Source organism: Alexandromys fortis, unplaced genomic scaffold (assembly GCF_014885135.2).
Source record: "Alexandromys fortis isolate MF-2015 unplaced genomic scaffold, M_Fortis_MF-2015_v1.1 scaffold_12, whole genome shotgun sequence".
Classification (NCBI taxonomy): Eukaryota; Metazoa; Chordata; class Mammalia; order Rodentia; family Cricetidae; genus Alexandromys; species Alexandromys fortis.
The window spans coordinates 7002020-7023577 of NW_026067937.1; the positions used below are offsets into that span (position 1 = coordinate 7002020).

A 21558-nucleotide genomic window follows, 5' to 3' on the forward strand; every position below is an offset into this window, starting at 1 on the left:
ATGATCAATGATGCTATATGTGTGGATAGAAATACCACATAAAAGTCCATTAACTACACAGTAGGAGCGAGGAATGGAGGGAGGAGAAAATGCGGTTGGGATGTATCATAGGAGAAAAGAATCTATTTTCAATAAAAGTTTAAATTTTTTTAGCTATGTAGGAAAGAAGAAAATGTATTTAAAAATTAGTTTATGAATGAAATTAAACTATTATAAAATTAAAAAAGAAAGGTAAAATATATGGCCATTTTTTCTTTCATGTACCGTGCCTTAATGAGATTCTATCCTAATGTGTCATTTACATTACTGCCATTACTCATTATTATAAACAACATGGAATATTTTAGTGATTTATTCACTGCAACTTTACAATAAATTTTAAATGACATTTTATTTAAAAGAGGCATTTATAATAATAATTTTAAAATAATGGCTCCTAATACTCAACTCTGTCTTGCATAGATCACTCAACTTCATCCACAGAGACGCCATGGAAACGACCTGGTATTATTTTTCTGAAATTTCTAACTCAGAAAATGGAGGCTCATACTCGTTAAACCATTCATTCAAGGCTGGCCGGCTGGGAAACGCTAACTCATAGTCAATCCAAAGTCAACTAGCCTTGAATTCCAAGGCCTCCACGCTGGCATGCACCACCTCCCTTTAGACAAAGATTACCCATCTCACACACGCTCAGGGTGAGAGGCCTTCGGAACCGAGAAAAAGGGCGGTGAGTCCAATTTTTTTAGAGCCTCGCCTGCCAGATCTCAGGACAGATCACATCAACCGCTCGCCATTTGGTTTACCCATCTAAGATGAGACAAGGCTGCTGCCCACTAGGAGTCTCCTACAGTCTCTTCCCATCAGCATTGGTCTTTCCACGGACCCTCCCAAAGTATCACAGTGGCTCATTCGGATGAGAAACTCCGGCTGCTGCTTTGAAGCTCAAGAATAAAGTGCGCCTCTTGTCCTGCCCTTTCTCCTTGGTCCTTGGGACAGAACAGTGGGAAACCTCCTGAGACTCGAAAAGCCCCAGCGAGTCCAGATCCACCGTTTTACTTTAATTGGTGAGGACTGGTTTGCTTTGTTCCGAGGAGCGTCAGAGCCGGCAGTGTGAACACTGTGACTGAAGATTTAGCCCATATTCATCGGCCTTCATTAGGATGCAGAGGAAAAGCCCAGCTCTGTCAACTGGGCCAGAGGAACAAAGGCAACATGGAAATTGGAGCAGGCGATGAATCTCTCGCTCTCCACTCTTTCAAAACAAGCTTCAGACCATTTACTAGAAGACTTGCTTTCTCCTTGTGCTCCACACAATGAAACAGGAACCCTCAGAGGAAAGAAAGGCCCCGTTTTCTCACATGGTGGCCCGGGGGATCCTGGAGGTCGCTGAGGGTGTTGGCAGGAGATGAGCTGAGTCTGAGGGCTGAGGAGGGGCCATTCCCCTTAGTTAGGTTTCTGAGGTCACTCAAGAGCAGGGGAAAGGTTTCCACCTTGGGAAGGGTCTCAGGGAAGGTGAGGCTGAGAGCTAACATCTATGGGCTGTTCTGTCAGGGGCTTTGACATCCTCCTGGCCACAGGAATGAAGTCAAACCTCATACATCTAAACCAGGAACTTCCTCCTCAGGCTGAGGGTTCCTTTGGGTAGAAACCCACTTCCAGTTTGTTGAGAATAGTCTCTAATTTCTGAAATACAGAGCCACAGTTATATTAAGCAGCATCCTGTAGATTTGACACAACAGTGGTAAGTCCATCAAGGGAAAACTGGTTCCTTTATGGTCAAGAGAAAAATCAAGCCCTACCATTCCAAGCTACCCCAAGTATAAAGGAATTAGCCCAGACAGCCGCTCAATCACCTGGACGAGGGATCATCCCCGAAAGGCAGGACCACTGTGGAGGTAGGCTCACTTCAAACCATGCTAAAGACACCCCTTTAAAGAGTGTCAATACCTTCCCTTCCCAGAATTCCTGCCCAGCATACAGAGCGAAGTCTATCCGCTTTCCTGAGTCACTCAGGAAAGCCTAACTTTTTCTTTTCTTCTATGCCATTCCCAGCTCTGTTTCCCCAACACTCAGGGCTTCATCCTTCCTCTACAGCCCACTCCCCCACCATCCGTCTGCTGCCAATGGCCGCCCTGCATGCTGGCTCAATTCAAATGATATGTCCTCCCCCTCCCCTTCTCCATTATCATCCTCCGGACAGCTGCTGAGATTTAGTGCTTCCCTGACCGGGATTTTTTTTCTTTTAAACTCTAATAAACTTGTTCTTTTTGAATAAACATTGACTCTCCAGGTTTTCCTGCCTTTTTGATCCTTTAAACAGCAGAAAAAAAACGAACCCATTCCTGCAACCCTAGATGGTATCAGATTGCTTAAACAAATCATCCAGTGCCTCTTCAGCAATGGCTCTCAAAAACATAAGCATGGGGGCTGGAGAGATGGCTCAGAGATTAAGAGCATTGTCTGCTCTTCCAAAGGTCCTGATTTCAATTCCCAGCAATCACATGGTGGCTCACAACCATCTGTAGAGGGGTCTGGTGCCCTCTTCTGGCCTGCAGGCATACACACAGACAGAATATTGTATACATAATAAATAAATAAATATTTAAAAAAAACATAAGCATGTATTCCCTCTGAACAGAGAGCCCTCTTCATAATAACACAATATTTCAAACAGTAACAAGTCCATTAAAGGACTAGACGAGTGTACATTTTCACATTCACCATAGAATAGTGAACAATCGTTTTGCTGAGAAAAAAAGTCTATGCCACGGACATTGACAACACACTGAAAATTTGTAAGTGTGCTTTCGTCTCTTTTTGTTTAATGCAGAGTCTCCCAGCTTCTTCCTGCTGGCCTGGGGCTGAATTCCAGTCCCAGAGCCTGTCCTGTGTCTTGAAGGACGTTCAGCAGCACGCCTCAGCCCACAGGATGCATCCTCGCCCAATGTGCATCCAGATCATCTTCCAATATTGCCAAATGCCATCTGTGTGTGGAGGTGGAGGGCAAAGCCACCCCAGTTGAGAATCCCTGGTTTAAAATATGACTTCAATAACTAACTTAACTTTGCCTATCTTAGAAAAAAACCTGAGAAACATAGATCCTAGTGTTCCTCAAAGTGGTTCCTCTGAGAACAAAGATGGGTCAGGAAAAATAATACTTCACTTTTATTTTATATACCTGATACTGCCTGAGCTCTTAGAAATAATTGTGTGTGATGTAGGTGTGTGTGTGTGTGTGTGTGTGTGTGCATTTGTAAATATGAATGTTGGCATGCACAGGTCATAGCACATATATGGAAAACAGAGGACCACCTCCAGCACTGGTTCCTGCCTTCCACCTTTGAATCAGGGATTCTCCACTGCTGCCCACACACACTGCATCCACTAGGACCACCACTAGGAATTGTTCTGCCTCTACCTTCCATTTTCCCCTTAGGAGCACAGAGATTGCCGATGTGCACAGTAATGCACAGGGCTATATGTGAGCCCTGCCTTGGGGGTTGACCTCAGGTCCCCACACTGTGTAGCCAACATTTTACCCGTGGAGTGACCTCTCAGACCCCTATTTGACTTTTTTTAAAGTATAAGCTTCTTCGGGAATGAAGTGGAAAAATCTATTCCTATTCTCCTCCCATCCGCAGGCATGAGAAATGAGAGTGTCTAATGTCAGGACCATGTCTGGAACGGAGGAGCAGATGCACCTCACCTGGCGGAAAGGACTCTGGTGAGCAGAGGCCATCAGTCACCTGGGCTCTCACCACACCAGGTAGGATCTGCATCTGAGCTATCACAAGCTGTACAAGAAATGTGTGATTCTGACTCCCGACTCTGAGTCTGCTGGGGACCAGGCTTAAAGGCGCATCTATAAAGGGCTGGACTCTCGTCAGTGCGGGCTTTGCTATTCTTGAAGCTGCTTTGCAAAGCAAGTGCCAGGTCCAATTTGGGTATTTTGGAGTTTGGAGAGTCTCCAAATGCTTGCCTGCATCTCTTGCTAATTTTGAAAGAATTCCCTTTGGAAATATTGCTCCAGCCCATTGATATCCTCAGAAGGGAAACAGGAGTACACACACATACATGCGCATGAGCACACACACACACACACTCCACACACATACACACACACATACACACACATCACACACACATACACACACATACACACACATACACACACACCACACACATACACATATACATATACCACACATACATACACACACACCACACACACATATACACACATAAACACATACACACACCACACACATGTACGCATACACACACCACATGCACATATACACACGTACACACACATATACACATACACACACCACACAAACTTACACAGACATACACACACCACACACATACACATACCACACACACATATACACATACACACACACAACTGCTCTGTTTTACTCTCCTCATGGACAGACTGCCATGAACAATGGCTAAGATCTATTCTGAAACAGCAAGGTCAACTGCCTGTGTGGATTTTGGGGATGCTTTGCCAACCGAGTGAGTTAGAGTTTCCTATGAGGAAAATCAGACCTGGACCTTACAGAAAATAATAAAACTTTAATTTCGCAGATGGCTGGTAGCAAGTGACAGGTGAGATGCCCACACTCAACTTCTCACCCAGCTGCAATGGGGGTCACAGTTTCTGAACTGCATTTTGAAAACTGGCAATGGAGAATTAAATCCCTTGACCATCTCCCTAGGGGGTCATGGTGGTTGTTTGTTTGCAGTTTTCATTTGTTTGTGACTTTCGGTTGTTTAGAGCACTGGGAATCCATGGCCAGGCCTTGCACATGCTATGCACGCACTCCATCACAAAGCTACATCCCAACCTCCCTGGTATTTAAAGGAATTTGAGACCATTTATGAATCAAGCTACCATCCACATGCCTTCTGCTACATTCTTTTTTCATGATGCTTGTTTTTCTTTTGATAGACTAACTTTACAGGGGAAAAAAAATCCATTTTTGACTCGCAAGCCACTCCTGCATAGCTTAGTCATAGCATCTGGAGCAATTTGCTTTTCTCTCCTGATTTGAAACAGTTCTTAAATGTGTCTGGCTTATGTGGCCATGCTTTTTTCAGGTGTTGCCTCTGTCTATCAAAACTGTAACTAGTCATTCAGAAATCAAGTCTTCCTTCTCTTCATTTCCCCTTCTGAATCCCAGAGTGTGCCGCTGTTGAGAGTCTAGACCATGTTTACAAATCCTTGAAATAAGAAGGAAACAACATGGCTCTCATCCGCCTTACACATTACACCGAAGCCTCAACTAAGAGAGTGTCCATGAATCTCAGCATCATCTTCTCAGCCTCAACAAAGGGAGTGTCCATGAATCTCAGCATCATCTTCCCAGCCTCTTCCACAGTGACACTCGGGTCAGCTGTGCCAAACCAGAGATTTTAGCAGAACACAGTGACGTCCTCAGAGACCCACTGTTGAAACAGCACTGCTTGTAAGAAATGCTAGTAAACATTCCCCTGAAAAACACACCACCTTCTCAGAGGGTTCTCAGACAGCAGTGGAGCACAGAACATGTGTGCAGTGGTTAGGAATGACTGGAGACGACACGCCTGGTACTCTGCCCTTGAAGCCCTTTCTCCTGCTCCTGGGTTCTCCTTTCCCTCCACCCTCCCCCATTGAATCGTGGCCTATATGATCCTCTCTGGGTTCCTGGAACCACACAGAGCATCTGCTCAGGAAGCCAGGCATATGTTCTAGTTCCCCTTCTGTTGCTGAGATAAAACACTCGGACCCAAAATAACTTAGGAAGGAAAGGGTTTATCGCTTTTACACTTCCAGGTCACGGTGCACCATTGAGAAAAGTCAAGACAAGAACTCAAGTCAGGAGCCTGAAAGCAGGGCTACTTGCATGACCTCCAAGCAGGAAACTGTCTCCTGCCCAAGAAAATGCAACAGAAATGAGGTAAGAATGCTGTCTCATTTGTAGGGAACACAAAGCCCAAACAACGGTGCCAGGCTAGGCCCCGCTATGACCGATTAACATAGAAGACAATCCCCACAGGCAGGCCTGTGCCGGTCTGATCTGGACAGTCCCTCAGCTGAGACACCCTTCTCAGGTGACTCTAAGTGGGAACAAGTTGACAGTTAAGCTAACTAAGACAGCATGCCTGAGTCCACATTTCCCCTAGGGCAATCTTGGCTAGTGACCAACTGCTCTGTGGATAGAAGAACCCGGTACTGTGCCTCCACTTCCCTGGCATTCCATATTTCACTACTACCAAGCAAGCAGTGGGCCTGGGGATTTTCTTGAAGTTGTTTTTGCTTGACTTTGTTCCATTTCCAGGTCAGCTCTCCCAAGCCATAAGAGCACCTCTGGGGAGCTTGTCCTTCCGGCCTTACTGGCACACGCCCCACCTCTGGATCTATTTTGGGGAGCGCTGCTCAGGACTTTATCTTCCTCCTCTTGTCCTCAAACCTTCATTCTTGCTCTGCACATCTCTTTGAAGAGTGATAGCTGTAGAGAGTGGCACTAATTTTAGGTCTCAAATTTCTGTGAGGACACGCATTATACATAGGATCTTGGCTACCAGATACCATAATAAATGATTTCTGGACGTGATAATGAAGCTTCTCTTTGCCAACAGCATGGTCCTCAGTACCACATAGAGAGTTGGAAGTTGTGATGTCATGGTATACATACTCCTCAAGGCCAAGGCTATGCCCTGTGATATGTATAATTAAATTCAATGAGTTAGAGTTGCTCTCTCTAATAAAAGCTCAAAACTAGTATCAGAAGAGAATCACCTCCTGTCTTTTTAAGAACATAATTTAAAAATTCCTGCTGCTTTGGCGTGAGTCATTTGTTTGAGTCGATTCCAATTTTTTTGAGGGCCCCAGGTTACTGAGGGCTGCTATCACCCTGCTTTTGACTGTCCATAAGAACCAAAGAGCTAGAGATCTACTGGGAGAGTCAATCCATGACATGAGGAATAAAGCTGTAGTGCAGTGGAAAGATGTGTGTTCAGCATGAATGAAATCCTGGGTTTGATCCCTAGCACACAAACCAAGAAAAAAACATAGGAAAGAAAGAAGGAAGGAAGGGAGGGAGGGAGGGAGGGAGGGAGGGAGGGAGGGAGGGAGGAAGGAAAGAAGGAAGGGGAAGGGGAAAGGGAAGGACAGAGAGGGGAGGGAAAGTAGGAGGGAAGGAGAGAGGGAGGGAGGGAGGGAGGGAGGGAGGGAGGGAGGGAGGGAAGGAAGGAAGGAAGGAAGGAAGGAAGGAAGGAAGGAAGGAAGAGACACTGGGGAGATGGCTTAGTGTGTAAATTGCTCGCTGTGAAGGCATGATGGCCTAAGGCTGGACTCCTAGGATGCATTTCCTTGAAAGTCATTATGACAGGACACATCCACAGTCTCGGTGCTGTGAGAAGCAAAGAGGAAGACAGCCTTGCTATCTGGACAGACTAGCCAACCAATGAGTTCCAAGTTCAGTGGAGGAAAATAAGGAGGAGAACAATAAAGGAAAATACCCAACATCAAACTCTGGCCTCCATAGGCACATACACATCATGATCACAAGAACAATGTCAACAACTATGACTCCGGTACCCATAGGATGTGCCATCTCAGACACACTACTGGAGACGACAAGAAACCAAAGTGCTGTAGCCCCCGAATCCCTTTGCATGCCCCACTAACACCCAGAGTCACACTTACAGTTTTCACAGCGCTGCCCAGTGTAGCCAGCCAGGCAAGCACACTTGTAAGACCCAGTTGTGTCAAGGAGGCACGTGCCATCGTGGAAACAAGGGGACGAGGAACAGGCTGAAAGAGAAAGGCATCGACCAGTGTCACCTCTGATAGTGAGTCCACCTCCCCAAACCTGTAATCTGAACCAATGTGTTTTCACCAACTTCTTACAATGTTATTGTTCATCTTACTGGATTCATGATGTTGTGATTTAGAATGCAGAAAACACACAGATATTAAGTGTCAAATGATGTGGATGCTGTTTAACATGTATGAAACACCTAAAAGTGTGCCCAAGATATCAGATGTTGTTTAATATTATTTTAAGGTGTGTTACATTTGTTTATGTTGTGGAAATCTGTTTAATGATGCGAACATGGGTTGTATTCTTTCGTGTTGCATTTGTTTAACTCTGTGAAGCTGTGTTACTTTGCCTGTCTAAAACACCTGATTGATCTAACAAAGAGCTGAACAGCCAATAGCAAGGCAGGAGAAAGGATAGGCAGGGCTGACAGGCAAATAGAATAAACAGAAGGAGAAAAGGAGAGAAGTGAGGTTAAGGAGCAAGAAAACAAGGAGAGGAGGATGGCAGGGGTCTAACCACCCAGCCACAAGACCAGCCATGAAGTAATAGTGAAAGTAAGAAATACAGAGGTAAGAAAGGGGAAAAGACCAATGGCAAAAGGTAGATGGGATAATTTAAGTTAAGGAACACTGGCTAGAAATAAGCCAAGATAAGGCTGGGCATTTATAAGTAAGAATAAGTCTTCAAATTTATTTATTTGGGAGCTGGGGTGGTGGCCCCCAAAGAGCCAAAGAGTAAAAACAACCAACACCACCCATACAGAGAACGCAAACCACAGAGTATACACAGTGAAACAGCTCCGTGCATGCGTTCTCTCTCCCACAGGGACTGGGCAGTTTCCTCCTCCAGGTTTTACAACCAGAGAACAAATAAATGCTGGATAAAGGAGACTCTTCCCCGGTGTAGCTGTCTGCAACTGCAGAGGCAACTCCAGTGATGCAGACTTCAGAGGCCATCACCAAGCTGGGCTATGCTTCCTGAGTGAATGGCTTCCTGAGTGAGTGGCTTCCTGAGTGAGCAGCTTCCTGAGTGGAACAGTTCCTGTAAGGACCCCTCGCCATCTTCCTGCAAGAAACCCTAAAAAGCTCACTGTTTCACTAAACCAGAACTGAATGAATTTGTGGTCTTGGGGTTTTTTGGAAGCTTTTTTTGTTTTGTTTTGTTTTATTTTTTGTTATTTTTTCGAAGACAGAATCTCTGTGTATCTCTGGCTGTCCTGGAACTCTCTCTGTAGACCAAGCTGACCTCGAACTCACAGAGATCTGCCTGCCCTTGAATGGATTTTTTATAGGCTCCCCCAGAAGTGTTACTCAAGCTGAGGGATCAGATCTCTTTACTGCAGAACTTCTTAGCTCAGTGGCCTAATGTGCTTGTGAAGTTTCAAGAATACATATAATATTGTCTTTTCAAATCTTACCGAAGCTCAGAACCTGTGGCTTACTGAGCATCTAAGGGACTTTCTTTTCCTGCAAAGGTCAATGGGAAACATTGATGTATGTGTTAGCCTTCATTTCTATCTTCATGGATGCTCATGTAGGAGAACTGTATCCCTTGGCTCAGTTCAAGGAAACAGTAGTAAGGGCCCTGGAGAGCTACGGAGACACAGAGGACTTCCTGTTTACTAGATCAAGGCCATGTGAAGGAGAGGGTACAATGACTAGAGTCTGAGGCACAATGCAGTTGGTTTATAGTGGAGAAAAGAAGTGCTACAGGGTAGCCAACAAAGGAGCAAAGCCATAGTTCAATGGCAAAAGAGAAAGGGAGCAGAGAAGAGGGAATGTGGCAAAGGGCCTGAAGGACAGATTTCAAAACACAGGTTTGGGGCAGGTGACCTTAGCCAGAGGGAATAACTCAAGAGTAAGTCAACAGTTGGGAGTGCTTGAGGGACAAGAGGTGGTACTGCCTGCTGTCCACCAGTGCTCCTCAGAGGGGAAAGATACTTCTTCACTCTCAGGGCCACAAGATAATGAGCTACTTGTCACCCTGGCTACCTAGACAGCGCAGCTCTGGCTGCATGTTCCAAACATCCACCAATGCTGCTCATGGCATCTCCTCAGTCATTATAGAATGAGGAGACAGCCGGAGACGGACCACACGCCACTCCAGCAGCCAAGCAGCTCTTCTTGCATTGCATCATGGGACACAGCAGGAGAAGGAACCAGACACTTGGACAATAAGGAACAACTGCACAGAGCTACTGCGAGCACCATCTTCAAGGCGGGGAACACTGGGCAGTCGGGATGCTGGTCTTAGCCAGAGGGTACAGCTGAAGGGACCTTGATTCTGTGACCTCTTATCTCCTCCTTCCCAGAGACTCTCACATGAGACCGTCCTCCCAAAGCCCTCAGAGAGCCAGATGGCCACTGAACATAGACTCTTTTCCTCATTGTTCTTACTCAGTAGCTTTAAATTTTGGCCTTAAAGCAGAGGCTTATTGTGTAAATCATGGGAAATCCAGACTCACAATAAGGAGAGCTGAAGTGATTCCTAAGAATTCAGTATTTTGTCCAGATGATCAACCCTACCTCTAGATATGACTAGATATGACCAAATAGGGCAGAATTGAAGTTGAACTTGGAAGTAGCCAAGTAAATGGCATTTAAGTTTGAGATTTCAAAAAATATATTTCTGGGCCTGGAGACATGACTTGGAGGTTAAGAGTGTTGACTGCTCTTCCAGAGGACCCAGGTTCAAGTTCCAGCACCCACATGACAGTTCACAACTGTCTGTAACTCCAGTCCCAGGTGATCGGATGCCTTCTTCTGGACCCTGTGGCCACCAGGCATGCACATCGTACACAGACTTACATGCAAACCAAGCACCCATACACATAAAATAAGTATTTTTAATTCTAATTTTTTTTTTTGGTTTTTCGAGACAGGGTTTCTCTATGGTTTTGGAGCCTGTCCTGGAACTAGCTCTTGTAGACCAGGCTGGTCTCGAACTCACAGAGATCCGCCTGCCTCTGCCTCCCGAGTGCTGGGATTAAAGGCGTGCGCCACCACCGCCTGGCTTAATTCTAATTTTTAATGAATATTGTGCAGTTTGATAATTTTTCCAACCCCTCTCAGCCTTTCCTGCCCCCTCCTAACTCCCTTCTTGCTTTCCTATCTTTCTTGGCTTTGTATGTTTATTTTTGTGACCCACCGAGTTTAATTGGGGTTGCTGGTTTGAACACATGCGGGAGCTATTACTGGAGCATGGGCTCCACCTAAGACCTGCCATGCCAATTTCCAGGCTCCTGGCTTAGGCGGTTCTGAGTGCTTGGACTGTGCAAGATTCCTCTTCCACGGTGTCTTTAAGGACCTTCCCACCTTTTCCTCCTTTTATTATTTCTTAGAAAACTGAGGCCCAGAAAGGCAGAAGAAATTTTCCAAAGTCACACAGCTTGGTCACAAAGCCAGTACTCTTCACCATGAGTGTCCTCTTCACATGGTTGCTAGAGTCAAAAGCTTTGATACAAATCCCAGGCTCCACCCTCATACCTACATAACACAGCCCCCGTGGGCTCCAACCACCTCCTCTGGATGCAGGAGGCATAAGTCCTTGTTCCAGTTTCGGGTGAGCTTTTCTGAAGGGGGGAAAAAGCCCTCATCCTTCCTCTTTTTTCTCATTATGTAGGCTGCTTCTGAGAGCTCGGCATCCTAACTTTGGAGAAAGATGAGCAAGGAGACCTAGAAAGGTGCTGTTAGGGAGCAAGGCATCCCCCGCTACAGTTATCACTGAGCTTTTTACCTGTGATCTCCTCAAAGACGGCATGGAATCCATCGAAGTTCTTGGAGCCATCGGAGCGGAAAAGGACGTGGAGGGAAGAGCCTGTGCTCCTAATGGGAGCTGGCCGCTCGTTGCCACAGAAACGCTTGATGATGGGGCTGTCGCTGTTGTCCCCGTCACGAACCTCAACGTAGTCATACTGGCACATGTAGTCAAACTCCAGGCTCAGCATGCCAAACCTGCATGGGGAGAGGATGACAGAAGGAGCAGGTGAGCCCAGGTCTGTCCTGAGATCCTGGCGGGGGGGCGGGGTGAACTCAAGGTCAGATGATGACGTCATGGAGACAAACTCTAATATAGAAAACAGATAATGAGACCTGGGACAGGTGCAAAATAAACCAATAAGAATAGAAATTAACTCAGATGCAGAAAAAAAAAAAAAGGCTACTGTTAGGTAAGACCTCTCTGAAAGCCTAAATCCAAGCAAGATTTAAGCAAGCAATGGAGTCAGACTTGTGAAGGTCTTGGGTAAGAGTGACCGAGGGAGGAGAACCTATAAATGCAGAAGCCCTAGTAGCCGTAATGAGTGTGGCATGTATGAGGACCTGAAAGAAAATTAAGGCTGCTCCAAAGCTGTGAGTGAAAGAGGAACAGAGCAAAGGCTGTGAGTGGAGGAGGAACTGCGAGCTAAGCCCAACAGGGAGAGCCAGAGTTTCTTCACCCCGCATTCCCAGGGGTTCAGATGTCATTACACGTTCAGTAGGCAGTGGGTGGCAGGTTTCAACAATGGGATGATGGTTGGATCACTCTTCAGAGGAGGAAATGGTAGCATTGCTCACAGTGGAAGCAGGGAGACAAGGCAGGATCCAGGACCTGTCTCGGGGAAATTGGTGACCCCTGCAGCAAAACTGTGACAGTAGGTAAAGGGGATGCGGATGGCTTGGGGGTCATTTTCCAGGCAGGGAAAGAGATTTGCACAGCAGCATGGATGTGGTAGGTGCTGTAAATGGAGCACTGGAACTGACCTTTGGAGAAATATTCTACATATGCCTCCCAGCGTCCCCACCATTCCAGCTGTCCCTGGCCAGGAGGCCCCTAGTTAAGTAACTAGAATGCATCCCATGCTTCTGCGCTTCTCCAGGACTCTCAAATAGCTGACATGTTTCTTCCATTTTATTTTAGGAGAGGTTTATTTTTGTGCCCTGAGTCCTAGAGACACTCTCAGAGGTTCTGAAATAACCATTTGTCTTGGTGCCTGAACTACTAAAATATTAACTTGTTATATTTAACACCTGACTTCTCATCCCCACAGGCTCAGCCCAGAGTCCATTAAGCAGGAGACTAAGGCCCCTCACTGGCTCCTTAGATCAGCGTTTGTCTAGAAAAATCAACCATCGAGTTTTGTTCCCAAGTCTAGGTTCTCGGATTGTGGGAACACCACATATCATGTCCGGTTTCGCTAAGGAGGATTTAGGAAGAGGTCTAGATTGCTTCTCCTGGTCAGTTTTGATGCCATGTTGCTCCTTTTAAAGGGCAGAAAGTTATTTAAGAAGCATGTGGCAACATTGGCATGAACTGGTTCACTAAGAAAATACTTACTGAAGGCTCATAACTCAGAGAACCAGGGGTTTTAATCACCCATGCCTCATCACTAGTTAAAGAAGAACAATATTCCCAGAAATTATATGAGTGATGAGATCATTCCATCCCCTGATAGAAGAAGGAGAAGTGCTTCCAGGAGGCAAAACTACTGGGGGAAGAATGGTGCCAATGTCTCATCCCTGGTCACCAAGACACAGGACCCTCCATCCCAGCCCAGTTTCCTCATAGGCTCTTACTCGTTTCTGGATCCGGCACCTTACCTCAGCTGGATGATAAACCCAGGTTGGGCATGAATGGTCCATTCACAGTGAGCATTTAAGGGGTAGCTCTCCAACAGAATCTGACCCTTTGAAGCTCGAAGAACCTGGCCACATCCTGAAAAGAGAAGAAAAGATCTAGACACGGACAACGAGATCAACAGAAGAGATACGAGAGAAATTCTGACAGGAACTTAGTGCTTTAGTTACATCCTCAAGAACAAAATAAGAGCAGAATAGGAAGAAGAATGCTAATATTTCTTAATTTTAGGAATTTGCATAATTTAATTCTTTTATTCCACTCAGTCATGTGGGACAGAGCGGTACCATCCCAGTTTTCCTGTACTGTCACAGAAAGACCAAGGCTGTGCCTGATGTAAAGTCATGACACTACCATCTGCCTCTCTATGACTTCATTCATCCTCCTGCTACCTGCAGAAGGCTTGGACTCTCCAGCAACGCTCCTCCCTCCTTCCCACCCCATTAGACAATGTATGTGTTAAGCTGTTCTGTGACTAGTTGTGGGATTTGTTCCATGACATACTACATAATAAAGGCTTCCTCAATGTACAAAACTAGAAAAGATGAATGATCTTCCCTGGGTGAGCTAGATAAATGGTCTTCACTTTTTATCTTACCCCCAAGTCCTCTTGTTCAAGCTCTCATTAGGTCTGTCAACCAAAAATGCAAACTATGGATAAAAGACAAGCAGAAGCAAGAGCCCAAAGCATTCCAATCCCTGCTTCCCTGATCCCATAAACTGTTTCCAAAAACAACCCTAAGACTTGGAAGTCCCTAAAGGGAAGGTCTTCAGAGTGTGCATTTACTCACAGTAAGGTACACCCTATTTTTGTTAAAGGGTTTGTGGCAAACATTTTCAGGTGATTTTATAGAAAAACAATTCATTTGAGTAGTGTAAATAAATGGTTTTCTTTACCTGATCTTGGCAAATTATGACCAAAAGAGCCGAACGAAGCCTGTTACTATTGCTATAAATGAAATTTCACTGGTCTGGGTGTGGTTATGCATCCAACACCCAGGAAGGCTGAGGCAGGAGGATTGTAAGCTTAAGGATAGCCCAGGTTACAGAGAAAGACATTAAACAACAACAATAACAACCAAGTTTTCTTGCCCACAACTGTGCCCACCCACTAGGACACTATTGGCTTTTCAGCACAGCAGCAGCAGAGTTGAGAAGTCACAGAGACAGTCGGGTCTCAGCAAATGCAAATATCTACTATCTAGAGCATCATAGGGGAAACTGATCTACTCTGGTTCTACGCGGAAGTCAAGATATCACAAACTCTAGAGACGTGGTAGTTCCATCCCAGAGCCAGCCCTCGGGAAAGCTAATCCCAAAGCTAAAATAAAATAGTAAAATCAGTAGGTGCTCACCCAAGGCAATTTGACAGTAGAGATGTGAATGTGGTCTTAGGGAAAGAGCCTAAACCCTATTTTTGACAAGGGTGAGGCCCAAGGCTTTTGTGACTAAGATGCCTAATTTGTCTCTTCACTGAGATGGGTGACTGCTGCCCTGCTCTGCCGTGAGAAGTGTCACTCGCTGCCATCCACTGTGGACCCCTGTGATGGCCCAGCCTCCTCCAAGCTGTCTTGCATACATCGTTAGCACTCAGTATTCTGTTCTCCTCACAGACCTGTTCTTATTTATCTTAAATGAATAAATAAATCAGATAGTATCACTCTCGATGTAAGTTCACCAAAGGTCACCCCTGTGTGGTCCCTTCCCATGTGTTGTATAGCTATTTCTTCTGTATTGAAACATTCCTTCCAGAGGAAGAGGAAGTTGGTAAGACTAACGAAGTAAAGGAAGCTTGTAAAGCAAGAAGTTAATGAAACCTACAAGGCTGAGGATGCTCCAGAAACTTACAGGGCTCACGAGGCCCCTGCCCAATGCGTTAAAAGTAGCAACAATTACTGGGGAGAAGAGACTCTCTGGTGGGTGAAGCAGCCTGTCATTTGGGCAGTGTGTGGTTGTCTATTCTAGGAAATGTATTTGTTTGCTTAATGATTGCAACTCTTTGAGCCATCCACGTTCCTATAAATAACTCCGCACATGTACTCTTCGTGTAAGTAACCCAGGTAAACTCAGCGATTCACCAAGCTAGACGTCAGTGTCCTGTCTAGAGGGCACAGTCATTCGTTCACCTCTCCCCAGAGGAAGTCACACAACACAATGACATTCATAGCCTTGCCTTGTAGACCATGTCACATTGACTCTCAATCCCCTTCTGCCTCTGCACTCTGCTGCAAGCAAACCAGCCTTCATAACACCAGGCCTTGAACTTGCTCCTCCTTCATCCTAGGAAGCTCATGGTCTTTTCCCCTCTGATGACTAACCTCAGCTGCCCCTTTCTCAAAGACCCTTCCTTGAGCATCCTTGGAACTGCCTGCCCCCATTCTAGTTGAACTTTATCTTATTTTGTGTTCTTTATAAAACACACACACACACACACACACACAGCTCAAATCATTCGACTTTTCTTCCTCCATACTTCGATAGAGCTGGACCTTAGCTAGCTTGTAGTTAGAACAGTACCTGGAATGTTTCTCAAATGAAGGAAGGAAAAAAAGCACTAAGTCAGGTTCAGGCTTTTTTTTTTCATGGAACTCTCATAACAAACCTGGGGGAAATAATGTTCACTTTCCCATTGCCTGGATGCCGAACACTGGGAATAAAAATGTGATGCTCCCAAGCTCAGATGGCCAACAGAAGACCCTGCCTGTCTCTGAGCCTAGTTACGTTAGGACAGAGACTTCAAAGTCTGTCCTCTGAGGCTCGGATTCAGGCTCGTAGCTGTGCAACTTTGGATAAGTTACTTCACCTATCTAAACCTCAAACCTCAAGCAACCCCGTCAGATGTGAATGAAGCAGCCCCTAGGTCATTGTGGTTTGTGATGCTGCAAACAGATTGGGTATAGAAGTGGTAACAAAAATCAATGATCATCAGCTGTTGCTACTGGGTGGCCAAGCGGAGATTTGCGTGTGTCTAGTTTGGGTAGTGGGGTCTTGGATAATACACCGTACTGCCTTAAGGACTTTCTGATCTAACCCTCTCACTGTGCACTAGGAAGCCGCAAGAATTTTTCTCCTCTTTCAGCACACTACCTGCGAAGCGCACCCCCTCCCACAGGAAGCACACATTCTTTCTTCCTGCACACCTCACTCTTCTCGCCCACATCTGCCCATCTGCCGCAAGGCTAGGGAAGTGCTACGTGCTGCGCTGGGTGTGAGAGACAGAAAAAGCAGCCTCCCCGCACACAGCCGCAGCCCTCCAGAGCCTGGCAGCTTCCCAGCCTGCAAGGTGTTAGATCCCCGCACCCCCTACAAATCTCCTGCTGGGAGCCCCAAGTTAGAAGCAGCTTGAAGGCTGCCAGCCTACTTCCGGTTTCTTCCCTTCTCTCCCTGTGGAAACTGGAATCAGACAGTCTGTGTCTGTGGTGAAGCTAGGACAGCTCCAGGCTTTCGTGCAGTCTCTGGAGGGCTTACAGCCCCCAGCTCCACGCAGGGGAGGCTGGATGGTTTATTCCTGCCTCAGAACTGTCCCCAGAGGAAGTCAGGCTTCCAAAGCATATGCAGAGGCTGGGCCCTTCATCATGTTGCTCCCTCTCCCTCTGAAGGGGAGGGAATATTTGGCTCCAGAAGCAGGAACAACTTCCAGCCAACCAAAGACAAAGAGACTACTTTCTGGAAGTGTGCTTGGAGAGTGGACACTGGGCAGAAGGGAAGAGAAGGAACCCCGCTCCCTCCCGCATTAGTGGCTTCCTCAGCTCCCTTCCCACTTCTGCCTCTCCTCTGGAATTGGCTGATCTGGGTGCAGAGACAAGCTAATACACCTCTGTCCGGAACAGAACAGTGAACATAGCCAGAGTCCCTGCCAAGGAAGTGCCCCTGACCAACCAGACAGGTGGTCCTGCAGTAAAGGACCAGAGCAGGCTCAGGGCCCAGAAGACACGCTCAGGTTCCCTAATTATGTCTTACTGTGCACAAGCATGCTCGTGTGTGTGTGTGTGTGTGTGTGTGTGTGTGTGTGTGTGTGTGTGTGTCCAGACCATCTCCAAGACTTCCAAACCCTGGACTCACCCCTGTTCTTGCCCACTGCTACAGCTCAACATGGATGGGATAGGCGGACAGACCTGCTTCTAGTTCACACAAATGAAAAGAAGTCTTCCTTAATTTCCAAACTAGTAAGAGAGCTGGAAGGGTTCCCATAGCACACCCCAGCACTTACCAAAGCTCACCATCTCTAGCACTGGGTGTGGGCAGTGAGTGGCAAGAGAGACACAGCGCACCTCTGAGAAGTGGTTTCATTTTGTATTTGGTTAATCTTCCATCTAAGGGGGGAAAAGGACTTGGAGAAACTGCCCAGACAGTGAGACACTGGTGTATCTTTTCTCTTTCAAAGATAACTCAAGAAGTGGGCCTCGGTCCATGAAAACAGCTTGGGTTTGAACTCTAGGCGAGTTCAGTATTGTCTGAGCTAGTGTGTCTCATTTGCAGGTAAGACAATAGTAATACCTATCATCGTGGCTTTTCTTATTTTCTTGTTTGAGTAAATCTGATTCTTCCTTCCTTTCTTCCTTCTTTCCTTCCTTCCTTCCTCCCTTCCTTTTTCTTTTTTGAGATAGGATCTTGTGTAATCCATGCTGGTGTTAAGTTTGCTAGCTGAGGTTGAGGCTGACCTTGAACTTCTGATTCTTCTCTCTCCACCTGTCACAGGAGAGTGTTCTCCAGGTACATCTCAATGCCTAGTTTATGCGCTGCTTGGGATCAAACCTGGGTCCACTTGGGCCGGTGCTCCACCAATTGAGCTCCAACTCCAGCCTAGTTTTCAACACAGTAACTGGTTCCTAAAACTGCTCTGTAAATGGCAATCATTTTATTCTTTCTGTTGAGTACTTTCTGGATCAGAGATGCTATCTTAGCATCAGATTCCCAGAGAGAGCCCAGGTTCTGCCCTGTAGTCTAGATCATGAGAGCCACATGGTGACACATAACTAGAACCCGGCAGACACACAGCTGGCAGAGCTGAGGCCTAATGGTGGCAAGTGCACTGGCCAGGGTCAGAAAAGAAGCCTGAACCTTGTGTGTGACTCCAGGCATGCTACCATCACCTTTTAGGTCCTCAGACAGACTCTCAGATCCACGATTTCTGCTGCCCCTGTTCTACAGGGAAAGTTCAGGGAGGAGATGGAGGACAGGCTTTGGTACCAAGTTTCTGAATTCATATCTTGGCCCAGACACTTACAGCTATGTGATAACACCCCCTCTACTCCATCCTGTCCCTGACTTGAGAGCATTAGCGATTTTATCTATAAAATAGCTCTGATGAGGGTTGCAGTGAAAGCTAAATGAGTCTGTGCATGAAGGTGTCTAGAACAAAGCCTCGTTCACAGGGAAGTGCCGGGCAAAGGCTTTGCTGTGATGGGGACTCTTGTCTTCATCAGAATCACTAGGGGTCCCTGCGCGTCTTTCCAAGCTGTGATTTGACCTAAAACCCCAATCAGCCTGGCCTTTGTAAAGACTGCTGATTGAATTATATTTTTTGTACGTAATAGTACAATTGGGCGAGGGCAGGGACAATGTCGTTTTCACCTCTTTATACGCTGGTATCAAGCTGGTGCCCAGTGAATTGTTAATCAAATGGGTGACCATACAAAATAATTCAACAGCTCCCTTCCTAATCAAAGCATTTCAGAGTCCCTTCTTCCTAGACCACATGTGTCATGCCTTCCTTTAAAATGACTGTTTAACATCAAAAATACGTCCCACTCTGAGGCAGGAGACATTTCCTCCCCAAGCTGCCTGAATCCTTTCAACATAAAGTCACCTTTCCAATCCAGCCAAAAAGATAGGAACTGGAGGAGGGTAGAAAAGGAAACCGGACTGATTGGATCCAGCCCCCATCACTCTCCTCTGCACCCTACCCAATTCCTACCCCAATCCACTTCTTTTTGCATGTGTTAAAATATCACAATGAAGTCCAGGGTTTTATACAACTAATAGACACTAATAAAAAACAACATTGAAGACTCTGTGGACTCTGTGTGTCTTATCTTGGCATCAGTTTGACTGACTTTTGTTGGTCTGTCTTTAATTCTCTATCTTCCTCCTCCTTGGTTAACTTCAACTAATATTTTTGTTGTTCTTCATTCAAATACTGTATTTATAATTCTTGGATGTTCACTTTGTTATTTTATTTTTCTAGCTCTCACCTGATATTTCTCATGTTAGTCCCTAAGAGACCTAGTTTCCTATAGATCATTTAATATAATTTATTTAAAAGTTACTCAAAGTTCTGGTCTGAAAGTTCTACTATTTGATCATCTAGAAACTATTTTTTTTTTGGATAATTGTTCTTTTTACTGCAGTTCTTTCTTTTTTTCTTTCCAACAGAAAGCAGCTGATCACTTCTTCTGACTAGAAATGTACTCTCCTCTCTTAGGCCAGTGAGATAAAAGCTGGTCAGTTTGGTTCAGTTAGATCAGGGGTAGCAACTGGCACATTCTAGCTAGAACTGGGACATTCTAAGTTTCTTAGAACCCTACCACAAACGACTTGAAACCCAAGCACCAGGAGCCCTCTACAATCTCTCTTCGACTTTTTGAGTCCTCCTCCTAACTTCCGCTACTTTTCAATCTACAAGACTAAGACACTGCACTGGGCTGAGCTCCCCAGTCCAGTCAAAGAGTGGGAGGAGTGTGAATATGGGCAAAGAGGTCAAGACCATGATGGGGACACACACTGAAACAGTCTACTTAAGCTAATGGGAGCTCACCAACTCCAGCCGGACAGGGAAAGAACAAGCATAGGACCAAACTAATCCTTCTGAATGTGGGTGACAGTTACATGGCTGGGGAAGACTGAGGAGCCACTGGCAGTGGCACCAGGATTTATCCCTACTGCATGTACTGGTTTTTTGGGAACCTATTCTCTTTGGTTGTATACCTTGCTCAGCCTGGATATAGTAGGTAGGGCCTTGAACCTTCCCCAAAGCAATGTATGTGCCTTATCCTCTCTGAGGAGTGGATGGGGGATAGGGGTGGGGTATGTGGAGGGAATGGGATGAGGGGAGGGAGTGGGAACTGGGATTAATAAGTAAAATGAAAAAAGATAGTTTGTTTTATTTTTTGGAAAAAAAATATATAAAAAAGACACTGGTTTTCTGAGGCTGTGAGGCCCGAGACCGCAGGTTCATGAATCTGTAATGACACCCCCTGTAAAGACACCCCTGTAGAGATCTGCTGTCTAAACCTTACCCTGATCAATTAACAAAATTCCATTTCATAAACTACTAGGTGGAGATTGTCTTCGCTTTAGGTTTCTGCACAACAAGCTGGCTCATAGGATCTCCAAAAACCTCGCTTCTGCTGTTCCTCTGAGAGACACAGTCTTCATGGATACCCCAACTTCTACCTGCTTAAGCAGCCAGCCCCAGGAACCGAGCATCCTTGAACCTTGTTCATCTGGGAAAGAAACTGAAGCCCTGCTTCTGGAGACTGAAGTCTTTTAGGTTCTATATTCACAGATATCTAGTGGTCTTAAAGAAAATTCTGATTGCATTCTTGCTAACCTAGTTATTCGTTACTGTTGGAGAAGGGGTCTTTTGTGCCTTCTCCTTCTCCTTAGACACTGAGCTTCAGCTAACCAGTCATGGGCAGCTGTCTGCAGCAGTCCAAACATTAACTACCTGGTGTCAAGAAACTTCTCAGACAGGAAACATGAAGTGCTATTCACCACAGAACACTTACCCTGGCAGGACTACATCCTCCTTTTTTTTCTCTCAGAATTTTTTTGCAATATACTTCTTTTATATTCATTTCTGCCTAAACACACATACATACACCCAGACATACATGTGTGTGCTCACAAACAAACAAGAAAAAAATAAATAAATAAATACACCTAAGTTCATGGCTTTGGGTTAATAATAAGAATAGTATTGTTCTGGTATTATTTCTATTACTATGATAAATTACCCTGTTGAAAAGCAACTTACGGCAGAACAGGTTGTGTCCATCACATCAGGAAAGTCACAGTGGCAGAAATTTGGGGCAGCTATTCGCTTTCATAGACAAGAGCAGAGAAAAGGGAAGTTTGCATGCATGTTTGCTTACTCCATAGCTCTCTCCTCTCTTATACTGCTCAA

The 21558-nt window shown here is 45.6% G+C and overlaps 1 protein-coding gene across 1 annotated transcript in view; it reads right to left on the bottom strand.

The window, feature by feature from the left end:
- Positions 1 to 21558, bottom strand: part of Pamr1 (peptidase domain containing associated with muscle regeneration 1) — a 91319-nt gene that overhangs the window by 33086 nt on the left and 36675 nt on the right. The window contains exons 4-6 of the mRNA XM_050147122.1: positions 13394 to 13508; positions 11553 to 11770; positions 7700 to 7807 (exon numbers count right to left, since the gene is read on the bottom strand). Of these exons, the coding sequence (XP_050003079.1) occupies positions 7700 to 7807; positions 11553 to 11770; positions 13394 to 13508 (441 nt within the window). The remainder of the gene's footprint in view (positions 1 to 7699; positions 7808 to 11552; positions 11771 to 13393; positions 13509 to 21558) is intronic.